The sequence below is a fragment of the Palaemon carinicauda genome, unplaced genomic scaffold (genome assembly GCF_036898095.1).
Source record: "Palaemon carinicauda isolate YSFRI2023 unplaced genomic scaffold, ASM3689809v2 scaffold95, whole genome shotgun sequence".
Lineage (NCBI taxonomy): Eukaryota > Metazoa > Arthropoda > Malacostraca > Decapoda > Palaemonidae > Palaemon > Palaemon carinicauda.
In genome coordinates, this window is record NW_027172258.1 from 137519 (window position 1) to 163857 (window position 26339).

The following is a 26339-nucleotide window of genomic DNA, read 5'->3' on the forward strand; positions in this document are numbered from 1 at the left end:
TCAAATATATTAGACATATAATAATGTATTAAGGAAAGCAAATACATTAATGTATACTGTACTATGAATATATAATGAATATATATGTCTATTATATGATTATGTGTATATACGTATCAACATAACTGTTTCCTATGGCACTGGAATAACTAAACTCTTATATATGGATTATAAATCGTATTTTAATGTTCTATTGGTCATTTATACATAATATATTGCTCATTTAATCGAAATAATAATGATTTTGGTTGATTTTATATTGTTTTACCTTTAAGCTTCGCTATGGAATTATGCCAGCCAGAACTAAAAAAAAAAGTAATGTCCTGTATATGGGAATAATATAATATAGCATAAATTTATGAAAATATTATAATAATTTAATTATTGTAATAAAATATAATATATATGGTATTAAAATAACCAACTTTATCATATTAAGGTAATAAATTAATTATAATATACTGTAAACTGCAATACAATACACAAAATGGCCGTTGTTGGCTGGCCCAAATAATGCCAGCACATGTATTAACATTTCATATTTCGTACTGTATTTTCAAATAACGAGGCACAAAACTAATTAAAATAGAACTAAAATTTATATATAATATTTTTTAAAAGTATGAAAACTCTTATAAATCATAAATAAGTATTTAAAAAATGAAAAATAAATTAAAAAATTGGAATAATTTTACTTTTCTTTCCGGTTTTGCATCCAGAGATGAATGTAAACAAAACAACGTTTAGTTGAACGTTTAGTGTAATCCGTATTTGAAAAAAAAGTATATTTTAACAAATAGTGTCTATTTTACGTAAGAAATTTATACGCAAGATTGATGTAAATGTTCGAAAAGTTTATAAAAAGTCATATATTACGATCATAAACTTAATTTCGCTGATTTTAGTTGAATCCTGGACCCAAAGGTCTTGTCCCAAAAAGGAATTATTAACAATTTGCTGTGAGTATAACATTTTAGTCTTTTCTCTATAAATATATAATTTGTATTGAACGTTTAATTTTACTTTCGCAGAACAAAACTATTAGTTCAGGCTTGATTGCAAATAGGGAAGTGTGTAATAACCACCAGTTTGCATGGCATACCTTAACCCTTTTACCCCCAGGCTTTTTGGAAATTTCCAACCCTTAACCCCCAAGGGGTTAATTTTTTCCCAGCACATTTTGGTGTATATATCTTTTAAATTGCTCTAACAGCCTTAATTTTTGTCATAGAGAGGTCAGGTTGGTCTCATTCTCTTGGAAAATGTCAGAATTTTCTCAAAAAATTTTTATAGCATTTTTTGCAAGGACGTACCGGTACGTCCACAGGGGTAAAGGGATGGCTTTTGTGAAACGTACCAGTACGTCCTTTGGGGGTAAAAGGGTTAAGTTACATGGCCTATAGGAGTCATTGCTATTAGGTGTAAGTTTAACCCCATAGCAGACCTGGTTTATTTGGTAAAGTTTTACTGTATTACAGATTCTCATTTCGAACAGAAAATATATGTTTTCCTGTAGTAAATAACGTGATTTGACCGAATTTCAACCGCAAACCAACAGAACAACCAATTCGACTAACTTTAAGTAGCCGAACTGGTTGCTGTTATTACCGATGAAATGAAGGTCAAATTTGGTCAAATCACGTTATTTACTATAGGAAAACATATTTTCTGTTCAAATGTTTAAATATAATGTCTTTTATTATATATATTTTGTTAAAATGTTTAGATATAATGACTTGTTAAAATTCCGTGTCACTTCACTCACGTATGTACTGCGAACGATAACATTAGCAACGTTATCAATGATACACAGCGTTACCAACGTTATGGTGGCATTGCTAACATTAGCAATGCTACGGTAATATTATCATGTGTATTTTAAAGAATGTTTCTGTATACCCTTCACACAATATGTAAAAAGGTACAAAAAGGGTACAGAACCTAACAAACCCACCTAACCTAACCTAGAAGTTCCCAGGTCACAAACCCAATATAATGTCGTTTGTTATATATATCATTTGTTCCATAACTGAAATACAAACCACGCTGTTTAAGATCAGATCAGATTCAGGTTGAGGCTTTGCCTTTGCAACGGCGCCTCTGTGTCTTTTAGTTTTGTGTGTTCCTTATTTTCACTAGTTTTTCTCTTTTCATCCACATTTGTTGTAGTACTCTTTTCTTATTTTCAATATTGTCTTCACAAAAAAGGAATTTTCCAGCTGTTTGTGCACTATCTTCTTCCTATTGTTGTTGGAGCTCAATTGCTTTTATTCTTATATCACTAAACTGTGGACAATATAACATAAAGTGGTTAGCATTTTCTTCTACATCACAGAATACACAGTTTATATTTCCATCTTGGTGTCTGTTTCTTATATTCAAGCCCAGTGAGTTTGTCCTTGCTCTGAATAATAAAATTGACGAAAATGTGTTGTCATACACTTCCTCCTCCTTGATTTCACTTTTCCAGTTTTTATACAAAATTAGATTCTCCTTGCACTCCATTTCACTCTTCCATTTGCTTGTGTCCCATTCTCTCGTTCTCTTCTTTATTTCCTCTTTCGTACATCTCTTGACTTCTCTCGTCACCATCCCACATTCCTCAGCATACTTCTCACATGCATCCACCACTTCCTCTCTTTTTCTTCCATATCATTGACTATTGCTGATAGTAAGTCCTTTTCTCCCTTATAAATGCTATTAAGGTACCTCAGCTTTCCATCGTTAAGTTAATTACGTTTGTTCCACATAATATAGAAGGTAGTGCTACACTTTTCCAGTATGCTTTCCCTATCATTATCTTATTACAACTTTTTTCTATGTAAGATTAGCTAGCTTTTGCGCCTTAACTATCATTTCACTTTTCTGTGTTTTGAACATATTCCTACTATCATCTACCTTGATACCTAGGTATTTAATATTGCTTACTACTCTTATTCCCTCTATATTATCTGGTTTCTCCTTCATATTATATATAAGTACACTACTTTTGTCTCTATTTATGTCTAAACCACACTGCTCTGCTATATCTATCACTTTCCTTATGTTCAATTCAGCATCCTCTATTCTCAGCAAGCACTAGGACACCATCAGCAAAAAATAATACTACTAGCTTTATAATATCATTTTTAAAACCATTACCTTCCTTTTCTACTTGTTTTATAATCTGATAAGTAATTAATTTGAATAATGTTGTAGAGCCAGTACAGCCTTGCTTTATTCCACTACTCACTTAGGTTAGGGAAAGGTCGTTACAATGCGTCGTCCGCTGAAGCCACGGCCAAGTTAATCGGTCGTAAAATTTCCTCCAAGCATTGTTTCCTGCCTGACTTATAATAACACCTGTTGGGCGGCGCGCTCATCGCCTATCAGCCGGTGGCGCAAGCTTGAACAGTTATCGATGTTCGGACTTATGTTTTCGCTAATTCCAACAATCGTCATTTTTAACCTCTTATTAAGATTGTTATTTCATTGGGACACGTCCTGAAATTATGCCGAATACTAATTTGTTATATATACAACCAAAGGTTAGGTTAGCCAACATCTAGTTAAAGATATTTCGGTAGATAAAGCCAGTGTCAAACAAACCAGCCTAACTAACCCTTTTGTGGGCCGCGTGATTTCAAATTTTTAATCCCCCCCACCCCACATGACCCAAGATTGACCTGGAGTCGATCCTTTCCAACTCTAACCACCATAATGGATAGACGTGTTGCGCATAGTTACTCTTTGAGCGATGTTGTTGAGTTTATCACTCATATTGATCAAATTGATTCGTTGAAGACAATAAGGTATTTACACCTACTAGACTTTACTCGAGTGTCCCCCGAATTTTTTCGTTATTTATTTCAAAAATAGCACTTAGGTGATTTTAGGGGTCCAAGTGAGAAGTGTAAGATTGGTGGCGCAAGAACCCGAGGATTTTGGTTTTAGCGACATCGAATATTAACCCTTTCGCCCCCAAAGGTCGTACCGGTACATTCTTGCAAATCACTGTTATTTACATGTTTTTGATAACTTTATGAGAAACTTCAGGCATTTTCCAAAAGAATGAGACCAACCTGAGCTCTCTATGACAAAAATTAAGTCTGTTAGAGCAATTTAAAAAAAAATATATAGCAAAATGTGCTCAAAATTTAACCTTTTGGTGCGGGTAAAATGGTTAAGGTAAGCCTGAGTAACTTTTTTACTATGACAATGTGGTTATAATTTGGTTATAATTTTGGGTGCTGCCCATACCTTTTTTTGTGTAGGAGAGAGACTTATGAAGGGGGTCCAGGGGCTTGCCCCCGGGTAGGGGTAGTGACCTGGGAACTACTAGGTTTGGTTAGGTTGGGTTTGTATGTTAGCGACAGTGGTTGGGAGGTCGCTGGGGGCGTTAGGCCCCCCCCGGTTAGGTCACGAGGAAGGTAAGGATATGGCTTGTAGGCCAGGGTAGGAGGGGAATTTTGGGTTAGTTGTCCATTTTTCTCGCACATTTCCGACATCCATGACCAGAGTGGTCCTAGTATGTAGATGTTGGGACAAGCATTTACAAAACTAGTGACTTTAACATTATTTCATTCCGTGATTATTCCCGTGGAAAAGAGACGATTTCGGACTTTTTTTACTCGATTTTCGGCCGGTCCAAGGGCTGTCCCCATAAATTACAAAGGCTCTGACATGGCTAGGTGGTGTTCTCTGCAAGCAGGGGTTTCCTGTCCATTGTTATACAAAGGCTCCAGTGTATGGTATGCGGAACTAACACCAATTATTCATGTATAGTCAGTCCTCTGTCATTGTTGGGGCTTTGGTAACATAGACCTTTGCGAAGAGCGAAAAATCACGTAATATTTAGCTCTAGGGCGAGTCTACACGTAAACCGCTAAAATAGCTGACCACTGTCTATGCTCGGTCGACTAACACCCTGAAGTAACTGTAATACACTGTTTTCACATGGTTTCTATCATGGTATTTTAGTTCATATCAATTTACAAAGGTAATTGTTTATTACAATGCATGGACACTACTTTACTGTTAAGGCAAGATGACTCAATTCGTACAAGGCAAGACAACTCGATGCCTAAGCGGCATTCCTACAAAGCAAGATGACTTAACTCCTAAGCAGCTTTCCTACAAGTCTCAACGACTCGATGCTTATACTGCTTTCCTACATGACAAGACAACTCAACGTTTAAGCGGCTTTCCTACAAAGCACAACGACTCAACACCTACGTGGTTTTCCTACAAGGCAAGACAAATCAACGCCTAAGCAGCATTCCTACAAGGCAAGATGACTCAATGCCTAAGCGTCTTTCCTACAAGGCACAATGATTCAACGCCTATGCGGCTTTCCTACATGGCAAGACGACTCAACGCCTAAGCGGCTTCATTACAAGGCAAGACAACTTGACGCCCAAGAGGCTTTCCTAGAAGACAAGACAACTCAACGCCTAAGAGGCTTTCCTAGAAGACAAGACAACTCAACGCCTAAGAGGCTTTCCTAGAAGACAAGGCAACTCGACGCCTAAGCAGCTTTATTACAAGGTAAGACAACTCGACGCCCAAGAGGCTTTCCTAGAAGACAAGACAACTCAACGCCTAAGAGGCTTTCCTAGAAGACAAGACAACTCAACGCCTAAGAGGCTTTCCTAGAAGACAAGGCAACTCGACGCCTAAACAGCTTTATTACAAGGCAAGACAACTCGACGCCCAAGAGGCTTTCCTAGAAGACAAGACAACTCAACGCCTAAGAGGCTTTCCTAGAAGACAAGACAACTCAACGCCTAAGAGGCTTTCCTAGAAGACAAGACAACTCAACGCCTAAGAGGCTTTCCTAGAAGACAAGACAACTCAGCGCCTAAGAGGCTTTCTTAGAAGACAAGACAACTCAACGCCTAAGAGGCTTTCCTAGAAGACAAGACAACTCAACGCCTAAGAGGCTTTCCTAGAAGACAAGACAACTCAACGCCTAAGAGGCTTTCCTAGAAGACAAGACAACTCAACGCCTAAGAGGCTTTCCTAGAAGACAAGGCAACTCGACGCCTAAGCAGCTTTATTACAAGGCAAGACAACTCGACGCCCAAGAGGCTTTCCTAGAAGACAAGACAACTCAACGCCTAAGAGGCTTTCCTAGAAGACAAGACAACTCAACGCCTAAGAGGCTTTCCTAGAAGACAAGACAACTCAACGCCTAAGAGGCTTTCCTAGAAGACAAGACAACTCAACGCCTAAGAGGCTTTCCTAGAAGACAAGGCAACTCGACGCCTAAGCAGCTTTATTACAAGGCAAGACAACTCGACGCCCAAGAGGCTTTCCTAGAAGATAAGACAACTCAACGCCTCAGAGGCTTTCCTAGAAGACAAGACAACTCAACGCCTAAGAGGCTTTCCTAGAAGACAAGACAACTCAACGCCTAAGAGGCTTTCCTAGAAGACAAGGCAACTCGACGCCTAAGCAGCTTTATTACAAGGCAAGACAACTCGACGCCCAAGAGGCTTTCCTAGAAGACAAGACAACTCAACGCCTAAGAGGCTTTCCTAGAAGACAAGACAACTCAACGCCTAAGAGGCTTTCCTAGAAGACAAGGCAACTCGACGCCTAAGCAGCTTTATTACAAGGCAAGACAACTCGACGCCCAAGAGGCTTTCCTAGAAGACAAGACAACTCAAGGCCTAAGAGGCTTTCCTAGAAGACAAGACAACTCAATGCCTAAGAGGCTTTCCTAGAAGACAAGACAACTCAACGCCTAAGAGGCTTTCCTAGAAGACAAGACAACTCAACGCCTAAGAGGCTTTCCTAGAAGACAAGACAACTCAACGCCTAAGAGGCTTTCCTAGAAGACAAGACAACTCAACGCCTAAGAGGCTTTCCTAGAAGACAAGACAACTCAACGCCTAAGAGGCTTTCCTAGAAGACAAGACAACTCAACGCCTAAGAGGCTTTCCTAGAAGACAAGGCAACTCGACGCCTAAGCAGCTTTATTACAAGGCAAGACAACTCGACGCCCAAGAGGCTTTCCTAGAAGACAAGACAACTCAATGCCTAAGAGGCTTTCCTAGAAGACAAGACAACTCAACGCCTAAGAGGCTTTCCTAGAAGACAAGACAACTCAACGCCTAAGAGGCTTTCCTAGAAGACAAGACAACTCAACGCCTAAGAGGCTTTCCTAGAAGACAAGACAACTCAACGCCTAAGAGGCTTTCCTAGAAGACAAGACAACTCAACGCCTAAGAGGCTTTCCTAGAAGACAAGACAACTCAACGCCTAAGAGGCTTTCCTAGAAGACAAGACAACTCAGCGCCTAAGAGGCTTTCCTAGAAGACAAGACAACTCAACGCCTAAGAGGCTTTCCTAGAAGACAAGACAACTCAACGCCTAAGAGGCTTTCCTAGAAGACAAGACAACTCAACGCCTAAGAGGCTTTCCTAGAAGACAAGACAACTCAACGCCTAAGAGGCTTTCCTAGAAGACAAGGCAACTCGACGCCTAAGCAAGGCAACTCGACGCCTAAGCAGCTTTATTACAAGGCAAGACAACTCGACGCCCAAGAGGCTTTCCTAGAAGACAAGACAACTCAACGCCTAAGAGGCTTTCCTAGAAGACAAGACAACTCAACGCCTAAGAGGCTTTCCTAGAAGACAAGGCAACTCGACGCCTAAGCAGCTTTATTACAAGGCAAGACAACTCGACGCCCAAGAGGCTTTCCTAGAAGACAAGACAACTCAAGGCCTAAGAGGCTTTCCTAGAAGACAAGACAACTCAATGCCTAAGAGGCTTTCCTAGAAGACAAGACAACTCAACGCCTAAGAGGCTTTCCTAGAAGACAAGACAACTCAACGCCTAAGAGGCTTTCCTAGAAGACAAGACAACTCAACGCCTAAGAGGCTTTCCTAGAAGACAAGACAACTCAACGCCTAAGAGGCTTTCCTAGAAGACAAGACAACTCAACGCCTAAGAGGCTTTCCTAGAAGACAAGACAACTCAACGCCTAAGAGGCTTTCCTAGAAGACAAGGCAACTCTACGCCTAAGCAGCTTTATTACAAGGCAAGACAACTCAACGCCCAAGAGGCTTTCCTAGAAGACAAGACAACTCAACGCCTAAGAGGCTTTCCTAGAAGACAAGACAACTCAACGCCTAAGAGGCTTTCCTAGAAGACAAGGCAACTCGACGCCTAAGCAGCTTTATTACAAGGCAAGACAACTCGACGCCCAAGAGGCTTTCCTAGAAGACAAGACAACTCAACGCCTAAGAGGCTTTCCTAGAAGACAAGACAACTCAACGCCCAAGAGGCTTTCCTAGAAGACAAGACAACTCAACGCCTAAGAGGCTTTCCTAGAAGACAAGGCAACTCGACGCCTAAGCAGCTTTATTACAAGGCAAGACAACTCGACGCCCAAGAGGCTTTCCTAGAAGACAAGACAACTCAACGCCTAAGAGGCTTTCCTAGAAGACAAGACAACTCGACGCCCAAGAGGCTTTCCTAGAAGACAAGACAACTCAACGCCTAAGAGGCTTTCCTAGAAGACAAGACAACTCAACGCCTAAGAGGCTTTCCTAGAAGACAAGACAACTCAACGCCTAAGAGGCTTTCCTAGAAGACAAGGCAACTCGACGCCTAAGTAGCTTTATTACAAGGCAAGACAACTCGACGCCTGAGAGGCTCTCCTAGAAGACAAGGCGACTCAACGCCTCAGCAGCTTTATTACAAGGCAAGACAACAAGGCAACTTGACGCCGAAGCAGCTTCATTACAAGGCAAGAAAACTCGACGCCTAAGCGGCTTCTATAAGGCAAGGCAACTCAACGCCTAGGCGGTTATTCTACAAGGCAAGATGATGTAACGCCTAAGAGTCTTTGCTACAAGGCACAACGACTCAACGCCTGTGTGGCTTTTCTTCAAGGCAAGATGACTCGAGGCTTAAGGAGCTTTCCTACATAGCAAGATGACTCAATGCCTTAGCGGCTTTACTACAAGGCAAGACAACTCAATGCCTAAGTGGTTTTACTTCAGACGACTCAATGCCTAAGTGGTTTTACTACAGACGACTCAATGCCTAAGTGGTTTTACTACAGACGACTCAATGCCTAAGTGGTTTTACTACAGACGACTCAATGCCTAAGTGGTTTTACTACAGACGACTCAATGCCTAAGTGGTTTTACTTCAGACGACTCAATGCCTAAGTGGTTTTACTACAGACGACTCAATGCCTAATTGGTTTTACTTCAGACGACTCAATGCCTAAGTGGTTTTACTACAGACGACTCAATGCCTAAGTGGTTTTACTACAGATGACTCAATGCCTAAGTGGTTTTACTACAGACGACTCAATGCCTAAGTGGTTTTACTTCAGACGACTCAATGCCTAAGTGGTTTTACTACAGACGACTCAATGCCTAAGTGGTTTTACTACAGACGACTCAATGCCTAAGTGGTTTTACTACAAGGCAAGACGACTCAATGCCTAAGTGGTTTTACTACAGACGACTCAATGCCTAAGTGGTTTTACTACAAGGCAAGACGACTCAATGCCTAAGGGGTTTTACTACAGACGACTCAATGCCTAAGTGGTTTTACTACTGACGACTCAATGCCTAAGTGGTTTTACTACAGACGACTCAATGCCTAAGTGGTTTTACTTCAGACGACTCAATGCCTAAGTGGTTTTACTACAGACGACTCAATGCCTAAGTGGTTTTACTACAGACGACTCAATGCCTAAGTGGTTTTACTACAGACGACTCAATGCCTAAGTGGTTTTACTACAGACGACTCAATGCCTAAGTGGTTTTACTACAGACGACTCAATGCCTAAGTGGTTTTACTACAGACGACTCAATGCCTAAGTGGTTTTACTACAGACGACTCAATGCCTAAGTGGTTTTACTACAGACGACTCAATGCCTAAGCGGCTTTACTACAAGGCAAGACAACTCAATGCCTAAGTGGTTTTACTACAGACGACTCAATGCCTAAGCGGCTTTACTACAAGGTAAAACGACTCAACGCCCAAGTCTTCGCCACGTCACCCTACATATGAGTAACAAGAAAACCCTTGTTTTTTATGTAACAATACCCAATGATAGTGCAATAAAGACAGTACAGTATTACTGTAATGTATGTACTGTAATATCACTACAGTACAGCTTGATTAGCAAAGGTGAGACAGCACATCTCATAAGTGATTAGTGTCTGCGGCAGGTTGACTCACAGCCCTACCATCTTGTTACCTAATACATGGCATGTATCTAAGTACAGTATGGTCTTTTGTATACACTACAGTAATTAATAAAATATATGGGAATACAATATGTATCGTAACCTAAACTTTAACATAAGGTATCATGCGGTGCTCGATCAAGGCCCCCATGAATCTAATTGTGAAGTACGGAGATGTATCTTAATTTTGGAGCTTATGATGGAAAGTGGTCCTAGTAGTGTTTTTTACTTTTAAGATGAGCAACAAAAGCTATTTATACATACAGTATAGTGGGCAGTGTGTTAAAGATTGGCTTTCCAAAGTACATACATACATATACCAAGGCACTCCCCCTGTTGTATTTGGGCCATTAGCCCCTCAGTTTGAGGCATAGCCTCCTCAATTTTCTCGTAATACTCAAAATTAAACTACGGGAGAAAGGAAACGACCTTTCCGTTTTCTCTTTATTTCCTCTCTACTACAGATTCAAACAACAGCTTGGGGGAGCACGCAGGTCCCATGGTTCCTTTTTGTAGAAAACTTCACATAAAAAAAATAGATAACATTGCGATACAGACAAGACAAATCCATTTAACCAGCAAATTACAAATTTATCAGTTTTATTCTCTTTAAAGCTTCCCCAAAGGTAAAAAAAATACAAATATGTGACGAAAACGGGAGAGGGGAAGTCCCGGCTCCCATCCACTCGGGAAATTAATACAGTTTTCACAATATAATCACAATTCACATGGATTACTCTTTATAATTGTAATGACCCAATCATAATAACATATCAACCTTTCAAATAAACATATTTTTCAATAAATCAACTATTTCGATAATGTCAACAAACTTGGGTGCGTTCTCATTGGACAAACACTACACTTACCAGCGTAAACGAACGTTGGGTGCGTTTTCATAGGACAAACAAACCAACATTTAACATCCTCCCCACCATAGGAGTGTCTCAACACTCCTATCATCATCAGAGCCTTCCAAGGCTATCTTATTACCTTAATCTACAAGTCAAGTTTAATAGGGACCTTAATAGGTCTTCCCTTTCGGGACTTACCAACATTAGACACTAAGGGTGATTCTACAGGCTCCTGTCTAAGATTCTCAAGTCTCTCCTCCTGGGAATTACTACCCATTTCACCCTTCAAATCTGTTATTTCTAGATTATACAAATTTTGCACAGGTCTGGATATAAATCCACGTTTGGTTTTAACCTCAACACTTCTAACAACCCCATCTTTTCCAGGATACAACTTTGTAATAACTCCAAGAGGCCACCTTAACCTTGGCACCCGTTCATCCTTTACTAGTACAACAGAACCCTCTTTAAGGTTACAATTTGGCTTGAACCCCTTCACCATACAAGGCAGGTTTCTAAGATACTCAGTCTGCCATATTCTCCAAAATTTGTCTAACTGACCCAGACGCACAGCTTCTCTTACACACAAATCCTTTGAGGATACACCACAGTCTGGATCATCTACTAACTCTAACTGAAAACCTGCAGAACGGCCAATTAGGAAATGGGAAGGGGTAAGAGGATTTGCGATATCAGGTTCCTCACCTACAAATGTCAAGGGTCTAGAATTAATACAAGCTTCCACCTCATGAAGTGTAGTCTCTAATTCACTCTTGGACAAAGAATTAGTGCCCAATGTTTTCCTCAGTGCAACTTTCACAGATCTAATGAGGCGTTCCCACCAGCCTCCCCACCAAGGAGCATTAGGTACAATAAACTTCCATTGGGGCGTCAACGAGCCATAATGTTCTCTTAACAGGTTGGAGACACTCACAAAGGTTCTAGCATTGTCAGAGTAGAACACTGTTGGAACACCCCGTCTAGCTACAAACCGTCTAATGGCCAAATTACAATCAACAACCGAAAGAGACTCGGTGAGCTCTAAATGAACAGCTCGAATGACAGCACAGGTAAAAAGAAGTATATACAATTTCTTGGATGGAAAATCAATACAAAATAAAGGACCAGCAAAATCCAGACCTGTAACCGTGAATGGAGGAGCCGACTTAACTCTCAACTCGGGAAGTGGCCCCACAGGCTGGGAACAAGCAGAGGCATCACAACGCCGACAAGCCACACATTCTCGACAAACCTTCTTTGCAATCTGACGAAGGCGAATGATCCAGTAACTGTTTCGTAATGTGGATACAAGTGTAGCAACACCAGCATGCTTGAGCAACCTATGCTGGAAACGAACTAACAGTAAAGCAATGTGGGTACCAGGAATTATTATAGGGTGCTTACTCTCAAAACTCAAGTCTGCATTCTCTAAGCGCCCTTTTATTCTCAGTAGCCCATCCTCATCTAGGTAAGGATCAAGTTTAATCAAGGAAGAACCCCTTGGGAGGGGGAGAGATCTACTCAGAGCATTTACTTCCTTTGCAAAGGCCTCTCGTTGCACAAAGTACAGCAGTTGTACCTTAGCCTTCGTCAATTCTCCATAGGTTAAAGGTCCACTTAATTTGCGGGACGAAGGTCTGCAATTCCCAACAAATCTCAGTACCCAACCTACTACATTAAGGGCCTTTGTAAAGGAACTCCATCGGGTGAATTCAAATAAGGGCGGCTCATTTTCAACTGCAACACAAACTGTGTCAGTATCACATATCTCTTCTGAAGGAATGTCCGCCCCCCTGCCTTCCTGATGAGGGAGCGGGGAGGAACAGAGCCAAGGAGGACCCTTCAGCCAAATATCAGACTGCAAAAGCTGCTCAGCAAAAACACCTCGAGAAACAAGATCCGCTGGGTTGTCCTTGCCTGGACAATGCTGCCAACATGAAGGAGGTGTCAAATGTTGAATCTCAGCAACCCTGTTAGCCACAAAGGTTTTCCATCTATTGGGGTCCCCCTTTATCTAAGCTAGGGCTACTGTGGAATCCGTCCAACATTGAACAGAAACCTCTTTACCCAGCTGCAAGGCGGACGTCACAAACACAACGAGTCTAGCACATAACAGGGCTCCGAGTAATTCAAGCCTAGGAAGGGAAACCCTTTTTATAGGGGCTACCTTGCCTCTTGCAACAACCAGCGATACCTTGAATTTATCCCCCTCAGGCACTCTCACATAAACACAAGCACCATAACCCTTTTCTGAAGCATCACTAAATGCATGGAATTGAACATTAGGAATTTCCTTAAAGGGTGACTCAGAAAACAAGTACCGATCTACTCTAAATGACTCAAGCACAGAAAATCCTACAACCCATAATTTAACTCTGCCTTGCATAGCCTCGGGTAATAGCTCATCCCAATCTAAACCTAATCTCCAGATTTCTTGAAACAGTATTTTTGCATGCATAACAAACGGACATATGAGCCCCAAGGGATCAAAACACCGAGCTATGAGGCTTAGCACATTTCTTTTGGTACAAACAATATCTCCAAAGGGGTCCAGGTTTTCAACCTTGAAGGTAAAACAGTCAGGGGAGGATACCCAGTGGAGGCCTAGAACCTTGACACTCTCTTCACTAGAACCTTCAGTTATAGTTAAAGTCTTACAATTAGAAGTACACTTTGACAATGACATACCAGCCTCCTGCAGGATACCATAGGCTTCTTCAAATCTTAAACTTGCTTCTGCGGGACTATCAGCCCCAGATAGCCAATCATCTACATAAAGATTCTCATACAGTTCAGAAACCACCTCTGTGAGAGGGTATTTCTTTAAATGAAATTTTAAGGTGGCATTTAATAAAAATGGACTACTCTTATTACCAAAGGGCATTCTTATAAATCTGAAATGTTTAACATTGTTCCCCTCTTTCAACAAAAACCTATGAACATCACGGTCCTCCCTTCTTACCTTTATTTGAAGAAAAGCCTTTGTAATATCAGCTGTTAAGGCCACCCTCCACCTTCTAAATCTTAACAACACCTCAACTAAATCAGGGTTGAGTGAAGGACCACTTTCTAAACAATCATTCAGAGATACTCCATTACTGCCACGTGCAGATCCATCAAAAACAGGCCTCACCTTGGTGCTTAGGCTCCCTTCCCGTACCACAGGCCGATGAGGCAAATAAAATATAGGATACCCACCTTCCCGTTGATGGGAAGGAATTTCTTCAATAATACCCTCCTTTTCATACTCATTAAACACCTTAATATACTGTTCCTGCAGACAGGGGTTTTTACCTAACCTATTATAGAGACCTTCCAATCTTCTCAAAGCATGATGTTCATTATTGATCAAATCTAATTTCATATTCTCAGATTTCCATGGTAGGGCCACTTCATAGCGACCATCTTTAAAACTTACCAAATTCTCAAATTGAACCAAGACTGGGTCAGGGTTCATCGCCTCAGAATGTAGTTCGTTGGGTTTTATGCCAACAGACTCTAGATCCCAAAATTGACTCAAACTACACTCTTGCACATTCTCAATTGCTAACAATTGTACACTTGCACCAATATTACCTTCAGACCTATTAAAGGATCCGGACAAAATCCAACCAAAAATTGTCTCCTGGGCCACAAGCCCGTCCTGATACATAACCTGGTTGGGGATCATCATCTTCCAATATAAATCAAGGCCTATCAACATATCAATATGTAAATTTCGATGGGATCCATACTCATCGATCAACTTAAGGTGAGAAAAAGGTTCTAAACACTTAGGGTCCACTTTGGACCTAGATAACGGAGGACAAATTACATCAATCTCAGCAACCTTAAAACTATAGTTGTGATCATTTGCCCCTACACTCATTATTTCATAAATACTACACAAATCTGCCTTAGAGGCTTTCCCTCCACCAAAGGCAGAAAATGATAAATACTCAGAAGTCAGCCACTTAGGCTTGACCCGTTTGACCAGTTCCCTTGAAATGTAAGACCGATCAGACCCTGTATCAAACATTACAGTAGCAAATGTGATACCCTGATGGCCTACTACCCTGACTTGGGCCGTCTGCAATACACAACACCTTGAATTAACCTTGTTTTTCACCTCACAAGGTGCTACCCCCACATGGGTCACAGAATTTGACCCCTCTTGCACTCCCTCTACTACAGGGTTATTTTCACTAGCTGTTACGGAGGGTTTCGTTTCAGATCTCCGACATACAAGGGAGTTGTGATTCCCAGTCTTGCACTTTGAACACTTAGCCCAACAGGCCTTGGCATAATGGCTTTTAGATAAACACTTAAAACACAAACGCCGATTACGCACGGCTTCTTCTCTTTCTGCAAGGGGGAGCTTAGTTATACCTAAACACCTTTCACTGGGATGCAGCTTTCCACAGAATGCGCAAAACGTCTTCGAACCACTTTCTTCTGATGAAGTTTGAAGGGCAGAGGCTGAACTGGGAGTGTGCTTTTTAGTCCGTCGTTCTACACTGGGTTCCTCGGATTTTCCAAGGCTTAGTCTCTTGATAGCCTCTGCCCTCTCTCTGCCTTCCACTTCTCGTTGCAAGAACTTCAGCAATCCGTCGAGATCTCCTCTTTTCCGTCCACTACGCGACCAGTCCAACCTTATGTCATGAGGTAACAGAGCAAGGATCATAGGCACCAAGATCCGCCCGTACTGTTCACCTCCAACTCCAAGGGCCTCCAAACTGCGCACATGGCCTACTAACTCATCCTGTAATTTCCGCAAAGAGGACGTGTGAATTTCAGTCCTTGCGCTCCTAGATGAGCTAAGTTGCATTAGGGCTTGAAGGTGAGCTGATATAATGTTTTCTGGATCGCCATACCTTTCTTCTAACAACTCACAGGCTATCTTGTAATTAGCTGTTGTTTGGGTGAGGCCCTGTAGTACACCCCTAGCCTCACCCTCTAAAACAGATTGAAGATACATAAATTTGGAAACAAGAGGCATAGGCTGATCGTCCACAAGTGCCATAAATTGGTCCCAAAATGGCCGCCACTCTGTTATTTTCCCGCCAAATTTCACTAGCTGGAGTTTAGGCAATTGCACACTAAAACCCTCATTACCGACTTCACTGCCTGAATTAATATCTTCACTGGACCTATTAGCAACCAAGTTTCTGTCCTTGCCCAGCCTCTCTAAGGTAGCTGCTGCTTCAGTACGGATTTTTCTTACCTCTTGAAGAAAATGGTGGTCTTTAAGTATTCTTCTCTGGAGCTCGTCAACATCCTCTATAGAATTCTGGTCTCGCTGAATTATTTCTTCCCAGTCGGCCTTCTTATTATCGTAGTCTTTTACGAGACTTGTAATTTCATGCCAGGTCGGATTACCGGCCATGGCTCTGGTCAAATCTTCTGAGGCACAACGCAGCCATATTGTTGCCTTCTCTCTCTGTAGCACTGCTCTCCTAAGTTGATTTATGTCGTTGGGGAATCCAGTAAATTCAGCCTCGCTCTCATCTGATTCCCGGGTCTGGGCACCATGTTGTATTTGGGCCATTAGCCCCTCAGTTTGAGGCATAGCCTCCTCAATTTTCTCGTAATACTCAAAATTAAACTACGGGAGAAAGGAAACGACCTTTCCGTTTTCTCTTTATTTCCTCTCTACTACAGATTCAAACAACAGCTTGGGGGAGCACGCAGGTCCCATGGTTCCTTTTTGTAGAAAACTTCACATAAAAAAAATAGATAACATTGCGATACAGACAAGACAAATCCATTTAACCAGCAAATTATAAATTTATCACTTTTATTCTCTTTAAAGCTTCCCCAAAGGTAAAAAAAATACAAATATGTGACGAAAACGGGAGAGGGGAAGTCCCGGCTCCCATCCACTCGGGAAATTAATACAGTTTTCACAATATAATCACAATTCACATGGATTACTCTTTATAATTGTAATGACCCAATCATAATAACATATCAACCTTTCAAATAAACATATTTTTCAATAAATCAACTATTTCGATAATGTCAACAAACTTGGGTGCGTTCTCATTGGACAAACACTACACTTACCAGCGTAAACGAACGTTGGGTGCGTTTTCATAGGACAAACAAACCAACATTTAACACCCCCCAATGTTGGGGGGGTAGCCGACATCAACAAATAAAACAAAACAAAAAGGGGACCTCTACTCTCTACATTCCTCCCAGCCTGACAAGGGACTCAACCGAGTTCAGCTGGTACTGCTAGGGTGCCACAGCCCACCCTCCCACATTATCCACCACAGATTAAGCTTCATAATGCTGAATCCCCTACTGCTGCTACCTCCGCGGTCATCTAAGGCACCGGAGGAAGCAGCAGGGCCTACCGGAACTGCGTCACAATAAAGACAATAGAGACAATAAAAGTGGGTCATATCGGTGATTGACGATAACTTCAATGAAGGTCAAATAACCATCACCAACAGCAACATTGTCAATGAATGTTCCAATTCAAGAACTATATAACCTTTTAAACAGTAGTGTACCAGTTTTGCCCCCCTTTAAAGGTTAACAGCCCCCTTGCCAAAATAGGACCGCTCTTCTACAAAAGACCTCTAATTTGACCTGACGGAATGTGGTACATCCTACCTCATCTGATCTGGTGTTGGGTGCCCTCCATACCTAACTTAACTCGGAGCGCTGTAAATTAGATAATGTAACATTCCTTAATCTTGAACTATTTGGATATTAGTATCTCCCAGCTCGGATCCTGCAGAGTTTTTGACCAGGCACTGTGAACCTGACCTATACAGTGCCATAAATCTTAACCCTTTTACCCCCAAAGGACGTACTGGTATGTTTCACAAAAGCCATCCCTTTACCCCCATGGACGTACCGGTACGTCCTTGCAAAAAATACTATTAATTTTTTTTTTCATATTTTTTATATTTTTTTGAGAAAATTCAGGCATTTTCCAAGGGAATGAGACCAACCTGACCTCTCTATGATAAAACTAAGGCTTTTAGAGCAATTTGAAAAAAATATACTGCAAAATGTGCTGGGAAAAAAATAACCCCTTGGGGGTTAAGGGTTGGAAATTTCCAAATAGCCTGGGGGTAAAAGGGTTAATTTTTTATCAGTATCCATAAAGGACAAATTCATGTTAACCCTGAGACTAGTTTCCCCCAGAGGTCTCCTGTTACTGATATCCAAAGTTAGGGCATTGTAAGGGGTTGCCTTTTCTATGTTGAAATCCGTATGAAAACCCCAATTTCCAATTTAGAGTAACTCATGTAGATATAGTTTTTAGAAAGGATGTCCAGTATATATGGTATTTTTGACACTTAGAATGGTAAAAATGAAGTGTTGTTAGGTCAACTCGACAGAGATGTCACATAGAGCATTCACAGTAGGTTTTTTGGTCTCGCATAACGTAAGGGGAATTATTAGAGACGATGATAGAACATGGAAAACGTTTAGCAGGATGCACCAGAAATGTTTTGAAACGAAATTGAGGTTATAAATTTCAAAGTCCCATACAGTATTCCATTGTTTTCTGATAGTTTTTTTATGCTAATAATGAACTTGATAATACAGTGATGTTCAATGGAAAAGGGATTTTGACAAAGGAAAAATCTATTTCTGGGGAGATACCTGTGACGCCCGGTGAAAAGGGACTTTGCCCAAGATCTCCGGCTCGTTCCGGCGCTCTTGCGCGCACTAGCCTACTTGTTAGCTGTAATTACCCAGAGGCTCCGGCACATATATACTTTTTGCTCCGACGCACGACGGAGTAGTTTAAATCTCACCAGTTTAGTAATTACAATGGGGCTCCGGCCCCTTTTTTAGTACGAACCTTACATGCACACCATATTCCTCCCAAACTCTCTATAATTTTCATGTTATTTTAGAGTCTCCGGGAGCGTCTTAATTTATTTAACCTTTTTATTACAGAAAGTCTGTTGTGCCGTCAAGGGTTGCTCCGCCTCCTTTACGGATCCGATAGGCCACGATGTCTGCCGATCCCACGCCCACTGTGCGATCTCCTTCATCCGTGAACCGGGCCAGGCCCCCTGCATGGTCTGGTTCCCGGAGGCTTGCACCTTGTGCTACGACCTCTCAACGGTCTTGCTTAATGATGATGTAAGATTTCTCTATTTCTACTGTTTCTTCTATGATTATAATATTGAATTTCAATTCAGTGTTCTATTATCAAATTTTGAGATGTATCTTACTGTTTTATATTTGGAAATACGTTAATTTTTCCCTTAGTTCTAATGTATTTTACCACTTCCAGGCTGATGAGGATGCTCTCCGGGCCGCCAAATCCAGCCTCCGGCCCTGGGTGTCAGGGTTTGGGAGAAACGCCCCCACCGGCTGCCCTTATCTCCTTGACGGTGACATGGCCTCCCGTCTTTTTCCTCGCTCCTCCTCAGCGGCGGTACCTTCAGCCCTAGCCGCTCCCATGATTGAAGCTATCAGGATGGCTATCCCTCTGGAGGAAGATAACCAGCTCTCAGGAGACGTCTCCACCCTGGATATCAACGTCGAACCAATGGACGAGCAGGTTAGTGGTGTTGAGTTGGCAGATCCCTTTCTCTCACCTACTCCTTCCTCTTCCTCATCTTTCCTCGGCTTTGATATACTTTTGTACCATACAATGAATGGGCAGTAGTCCCCAATTTCATGGTTAAAGTCCAAGGGTTGTCATAGAAAGAAATCCTCTGCGGTTGGCTGAAATATTCGAGTATGTTACTAGATAATATATACTTTATATCTGTTTATAAATATACTGTAAAAGTAACTTGTACCTTATGTTTAATTTAAGAATAAGAAGGAAACAACCCTGCGTTGTGGCCTAAATATTAACCCTTTTACCCCCAGGCTATTTGGAAATTTCCAACCTTTAACCCCCTGGGGGTTATTTTTTCCCCAGCACATTTTACAGTTTATTTTTTTTTAATTGCTCTAACAGCCTTAATTTTTGTCATAGAGAGGTCAGGTTGGTCTCATTCTCTTGGAAAATGCCTGAATTTTCTCAAAAAATTATCAAAAATATATAAAAAAAAATTTTATAGCCTTTTTTTGCAAGGACGTACCGGTACGTCCATGGGGGTCAAGAGTGATGTCACGTATACAAACAAAAAACTTGTTTGTTGTCCTTGCTTTGTCACAAATTATATATACAGTGAAATGTAAATTTTCAATATTAATCTTACCCGATGATCATGTAGCTGTCAACTCCGTTGCCCGACAGAAATCTAAGGTCGGGATACGCCAGCGATCGCTATACAGGTGGGGGTGTACACAACAGCGCCATCTGTGAGCAGGTACTCAAGTACTTCTTGTCAACAAGAACTCAATTTTTCCTCTGTCGTGCCACCGGCAAGACCTACTTGGATACGCTGTTGATTCTGGAGTTGTTTCTCACGATTTTGGTGATGTATTCGCTCTAGATTTTAGCCTTCGCTATTCAGGAAGCTTTATCATTAGCTTAGCAAGCTTTTGGATTTAATTTGGATTAATTGTTAACGAACTTTGCTAGATTTTGGAATCCCCCCTTGACTATTTCTACAATTCAAGATGTCTGACCAGTCTCAAGTCCCTAAGTACAGGCAGTGTAGTGTTAGGGCTTGTACTAGGCGTCTTCCGAAGGCCTCCATAGATCCTCACACCGTTTGTTCCAATTGTAGGGGTAAATCCTGTCAATTGGAAGATCGATGTGAGGAATGCGCTGGGCTTTCGGAATTCGATTTTAACGAATTCCTTAAAAATGCACGTAGGCTAGAGAAGGATAGGATCAGGAGGAGTTCTTCTCGCTCTGTTGATTTTTCCTCTCCCCATGCCCCTCAACCTTTTCCTTCCCCTGTAGTGGTGACTCCCGACCCTGCTACTAGTGCTCAGCCATCCATGGCGGATATGATGCGTGCCATTCAGGCTCTTGGTGACAGAGTGGAGTCATTGGCTAATGACCGTAATCAGCTTTTGGCAGATGTCAAAGAGCTGAAAGCGAAAAGTGCAGTGGGAAGTGTTGTTAGTGCAAGTGAAGTGAAAAGTGTCAGTGTCAGTGTTGCGCATGAGGGTACATCTGTTCGTGCCAGTCGTCCTCCCAGTCCGGGACCTCTTGCAAGCTCCCAAGCCCAGGGGAGAAGCAATGTCGAAGGACCAAAGGGTTCGGCAGGCCTTGATCAGCGTACGGATGTACCCTCAGTGGTTGCGGACGTATCTGTCAGAGATCGTCCCATCCACAAACAGACGAATGAGCCCTATCATTCCTCGTCTGTGGAAGAAGTTTCAAGGAGGAAACGATGGACCAAGGTCTTACGACCTCTCAAGCGTAAGGTCCCTTCCGAGCGAGTCCAACGGCCCAGGTGTAGCCACTGGGTCAGTTCGGACTCGCCGCAGTCTTCCGAAGACTGCACACCTCCCAAGAGAGGTAGAGTGGTTCCACAACAGGCTACTGCTCCGTCTGTTGCTGCTCCAACCACGGTAGACCCTAAGTGGTCCATGCTGCAGACTATGCAGTCTCAGCTTGCTGCGTTCATGCAAGAGTATCATGCTGAGAAGGTTGACACTGCACCTGTTAACCTTCAACCTGCCGCGGTTGTGCGCTCAGCAGATACTGCGGCTGCCTGCTCCCACACTCCACCTGTGAGAGCTCCACCACCGATGCGCAGTCCACCCTGCCAGACGCATGTTCTTGCTGCACCATCCGTTGACATGCGTGAGCTACCGCATCAGCAGTGGGAAGGTGCTGTAGAGCTGCCGTGTTCTGACACTATGCGGCATGCTCCGCAACCCATGCGGCATGCTCCGCATCCCATACGGCATGCTCCGCAACCCACGGCAATCCCTCCCACGCACCAGCACTCTGCTTTTGTTGTTGCCAGCTCGCAGGCTGACCAGCAGCGGCATGATGTTGGATCCGCAGCAGCTACGCATGCACCCGTGCTGCCGGATTCAGCCGTTCAGCTTTCTGCTCCGCCTTTGCCACTTCCTACTCAGCTTTCGGATGATGGAGTATCGGATGACGAAGCTGCACATTTGGATGAACCGCACTCCGACTTAGAAGGGCCCAAGTCTACGCCTCCTTCCTTAGACTTTCGTAAAGTCCTTGCCTTGTTCAGGGACTTGTATCCAGAACAGTTTGTGTCTGCAACCCCTCGCTCTCCTCCCTCCGAGTTTGCTCTGGGCATGCAGTCTGCTGCTCCTGCCTTCACCAAGCTTGTCCTCGCACGCTCATCCAAGAGAGCTTTGAGGGTTATGGGAGAGTGGTTGCAGTCCAAGAAGCAACTGGGAAAGACTGCTTTCATCTTTCCGCCTACCAAGCTTGCTTCCAAATCTAGCGTCTGGTATGCCACGGGAGAGGAACCCGGCTTGGGAGTTCCTGCCTCTGCCCAGGGCGACTTCTCAAGTCTGGTTGACTCTCCCCGCAGGCTGGCTATGAGACGATCGAAGATTTGCTGGTCCTTTTCTGACATGGATCATCTGTTGAAGGGAGTCTTTCGTGCTTTTGAGATCTTCAACTTCCTCGATTGGTGTTTGGGAGCGTTAAGCAGAAAGACTTCCCCTTCGGATAAGGACTCTGCCATGCTGATCATGTCTAGCATGGACAAAGCCATTCGGGATGGGTCTGGTGAACTTGCGGCTTCGTACACGTCGGGAGTGCTTAAGAAGTGAGAACATCTTTGCTCCTTCTTGTCGTCTGGGATCACTCCTTGCCAGAAGTCGGAGTTGTTGTTTGCTCCTCTCTCCAAGTGTCTGTTTCCGGAGGAGCTGATCAAGGGGATGGCTGCCTCGCTGATCCAGAAGGATACCCATGATCTGATGGCATCTTCCGCACGTAAGGCTAAAGCTTTACCTTCCGTGCCTAGACCTTTCCGTCCTGCAGCAGTGGACACACCAGCAGCTAGGTTCATCCCGCCCTTTCGTGGCAGAACCTCCAGCAGAGGAGGTACCCGTGCCGACAGTCACCGTGGCAAATCCAAGAAGGGTTCCAAGTCCGCAAAAGGCAGGATCTGACTGCCTTCCTCTCCAGACAGCAGTGGGAGCCAGGCTCAAGAACTTCTGGCAAGCTTGGGAGAGCAGAGGTGCAGACGCTCAGTCTGTGAAGTGGCTAAGGGAGGGGTACAGAATTCCGTTCTGCCGCAGTCCCCCTCTAGCAACATCTCCCATCAACCTCTCTCCCAACTACAAGGAGAAGGACAAGAGGCTAGCGTTGCAACAAGAGGTGTCGCTCTTGCTACAAAAGGGAGCGGTAGTCATAGTCCGGGACCATCAATCCCCGGGCTTCTACAACCGTCTCTTCCTGGTAGCGAAGAAGACAGGAGGTTGGAGACCGGTGCTGGACGTCAGTGCTCTCAATGCTTTTGTCACCAAGCAGACGTTCACGATGGAGACGACGAAGTCGGTCCTAGCAGCGGTCAGGAAGGAGGACTGGATGGTCTCGTTAGACCTGAAAGACGCGTACTTTCACGTCCCCATCCATCCAGACTCCCAACCTTTCCTAAGGTTCGTCTTTGGAAAGGTTGGGTACCAGTTCCAAGCCCTGTGCTTTGGCCTAAGCACGGCACCTCTTGTGTTTACCAAACTGATGAGGAATATTGCCAAATTCCTTCACTTGGCAGACATCAGAGCCTCCCTCTATTTGGACGACTGGCTCTTAAGAGCTCCGTCAAGTCGTCGCTGTCTGGAGAATCTCAGATGGACTATGGATCTGACCAAGGAATTGGGCCTCCTGGTCAATATAGAGAAGTCCCAACTCGTCCCATCCCAGACCATTGTCTATCTAGGTATGGAGATTCAGAGTCGAGCTTTTCGGGCTTTTCCGTCGGCCCCAAGGATCAATCAAGCCCTAGAATGCATCCAGAGCATGCTGAGAAGGAACCGATGTTCTGTCAGGCAGTGGATGAGTCTAACAGGGACACTTTCATCGCTGGCCCAGTTCATCGAGTTAGGGAGACTCCACCTCCGCCCCCTTCAGTATCATCTAGCTGCTCACTGGAGAAAGGACATGACGCTAGAGGCGGTCTCAGTGCCTGTTTCCGAAGAGATGAGGTCTACCCTGACGTGGTGGAAGAACAGCATTCTTCTCAAGGAAGGTCTACCATTGGCTGTTCAGACCCCCGACCACCGTCTCTTCTCGGACGCATCGGACACGGGCTGGGGTGCGACACTGGACGGACAGGAATGCTCGGGCACGTGGAATCAGGAGCAAAGGACACTTCACATCAACTGCAAGGAGCTTTTGGCAGTTCATCTGGCCTTGATAAACTTCAAGTCCCTCCAGCTAAGCAAGGTGGTGGAGGTGAACTCCGACAACACCACAGCCTTGGCTTACATCTCCAAGCAAGGAGGGACTCATTCGAGGAAGTTGTTCGAGATCGCAAGGGACCTCCTCATTTGGTCAAAAGATCGAAAGCTTTCGCTGGTAACGAGGTTCATTCAGGGCGACATGAATGTCATGGCAGATCGCCTCAGCCGGAAGGGTCAGGTCATCCCCACAGAGTGGACCCTTCACAAGAATGTTTGCAGCAGACTATGGGCCCTGTGGGGTCAGCCCACCATAGATCTATTCGCTACCTCGATGACCAAGAGGCTCCCGATGTATTGTTCTCCGATTCCAGACCCAGCAGCAGTTCATGTGGATGCCTTTCTGCTGGATTGGTCCCATCTAGACCTGTATGCGTTCCCTCCGTTCAAGATTGTCAACAGGGTACTTCAGAAGTTCGCCTCTCACGAAGGGACACGGTTGACGTTGGTTGCTCCCCTCTGGCCTGCGAGAGAATGGTTCACCGAGGTACTGCAATGGCTAGTGGACGTTCCCAGGACTCTTCCTCTAAGAGTGGACCTTCTGCGTCAGCCTCACGTAAAGAAGGTACACCCAAGCCTCCACGCTCTTCGTCTGACTGCCTTCAGACTATCGAAAGACTCTCAAGAGCTAGAGGCTTTTCGAAGGAGGCAGCCAGAGCGATTGCCAGAGCAAGGAGGACATCCACTCTCAGAGTCTATCAGTCAAAATGGGAAGTCTTCCGAAGCTGGTGCAAGGCGAATGCAGTTTCCTCAACCAGTACCTCTGTAACACAGATAGCTGACTTTCTGTTACATCTAAGGAATGTAAGATCCCTATCAGCTCCTACGATCAAGGGCTACAGAAGTATGTTGGCAGCGGTCTTCCGCCACAGAGGCTTGGATCTTTCCACCAACAAAGATCTACAGGACCTCCTTAGGTCTTTTGAGACCTCAAAGGAACGTCGGTTGTCCACACCAGGCTGGAACCTAGACGTGGATTTAAGGTTCCTGATGTCATCAAGATTCGAACCGCTTCAATCAGCCTCTTTTAAGGATCTCACATTAAAGACTCTTTTCCTCGTTTGCTTAGCAACAGCTAAAAGAGTCAGTGAGATCCACGCCTTCAGCAGGAACATAGGTTTTACATCTGAAACGGCTACATGTTCCTTGCAGCTCGGTTTTTTGGCTAAAAACGAGCTTCCTTCTCGTCCTTGGCCCAAGTCGTTCGAGATCCCAAGCCTGTCCAACTTGGTGGGGAACGAACTAGAGAGAGTACTTTGCCCAGTAAGAGCTCTTAAGTACTATTTAAGACGGACAAAGCCATTACGAGGACAATCAGAAGCTTTATGGTGTTCTATCAAGAAGCCTGCTTTACCGATGTCTAAGAACGCAGTTTCTTACTACATCAGGCTTCTGATTAGAGAGGCACATTCTCATCTGAAGGAAGAAGACTTTGCTTTGCTGAAGGTAAGGACACATGAAGTTAGGGCTGTCGCTACTTCAGTGGCCTTCAAACAGAACCGTTCTCTGCAGAGTGTTATGGATGCAACCTATTGGAGAAGCAAGTCAGTGTTCGCATCATTCTATCTCAAAGATGTCCAGTCTCTTTACGAGAACTGCTACACCCTGAGACCATTCGTAGCAGCGAGTGCAGTAGTAGGTGAGGGCTCAGCCACTACATTCCCATAATCCCATAACCTTTTATAATCTTTCTCTTGAAATACTTTTTATTGTTGTTTTTTGGGTTGTACGGAAGGCTAAGAAGCCTTCCGCATCCTGGTTGATTTGGCGGGTGGTCAAATTCTTTCTTGAGAAGCGCCTAGATTAGAGGTTGTGATGAGGTCCTTTAGTATGGGTTGCAGCCCTTCATACTTCAGCACCTAGGAGTCGTTCAGCATCCTAAGAGGACCGCTAGGCTCAGTAAGGAAGACGTACTTAAAAAAGGGATTTTGACGTAGGAAAAATCTATTTCTGGGCGAGGGACCTGTGCCGCCCAGTGAATAAGCTCCTATTAGCACTTATTCTTAGGTAATTTACTGC

General features: G+C 43.5%; 1 protein-coding gene across 1 annotated transcript in view; it reads left to right on the forward strand.

The window, feature by feature from the left end:
- Positions 1-756: 756 nt before the first annotated feature.
- LOC137637728 (WD repeat-containing protein 55 homolog) overlaps positions 757-26339 on the forward strand; it is a 54683-nt gene continuing 29100 nt past the window's right edge. Inside the window, exons 1-3 of the mRNA XM_068369877.1 lie at positions 757-959; positions 18963-19151; positions 19306-19575. Of these exons, the coding sequence (XP_068225978.1) occupies positions 19086-19151; positions 19306-19575 (336 nt within the window). The 5' untranslated portion in view covers positions 757-959; positions 18963-19085. The remainder of the gene's footprint in view (positions 960-18962; positions 19152-19305; positions 19576-26339) is intronic.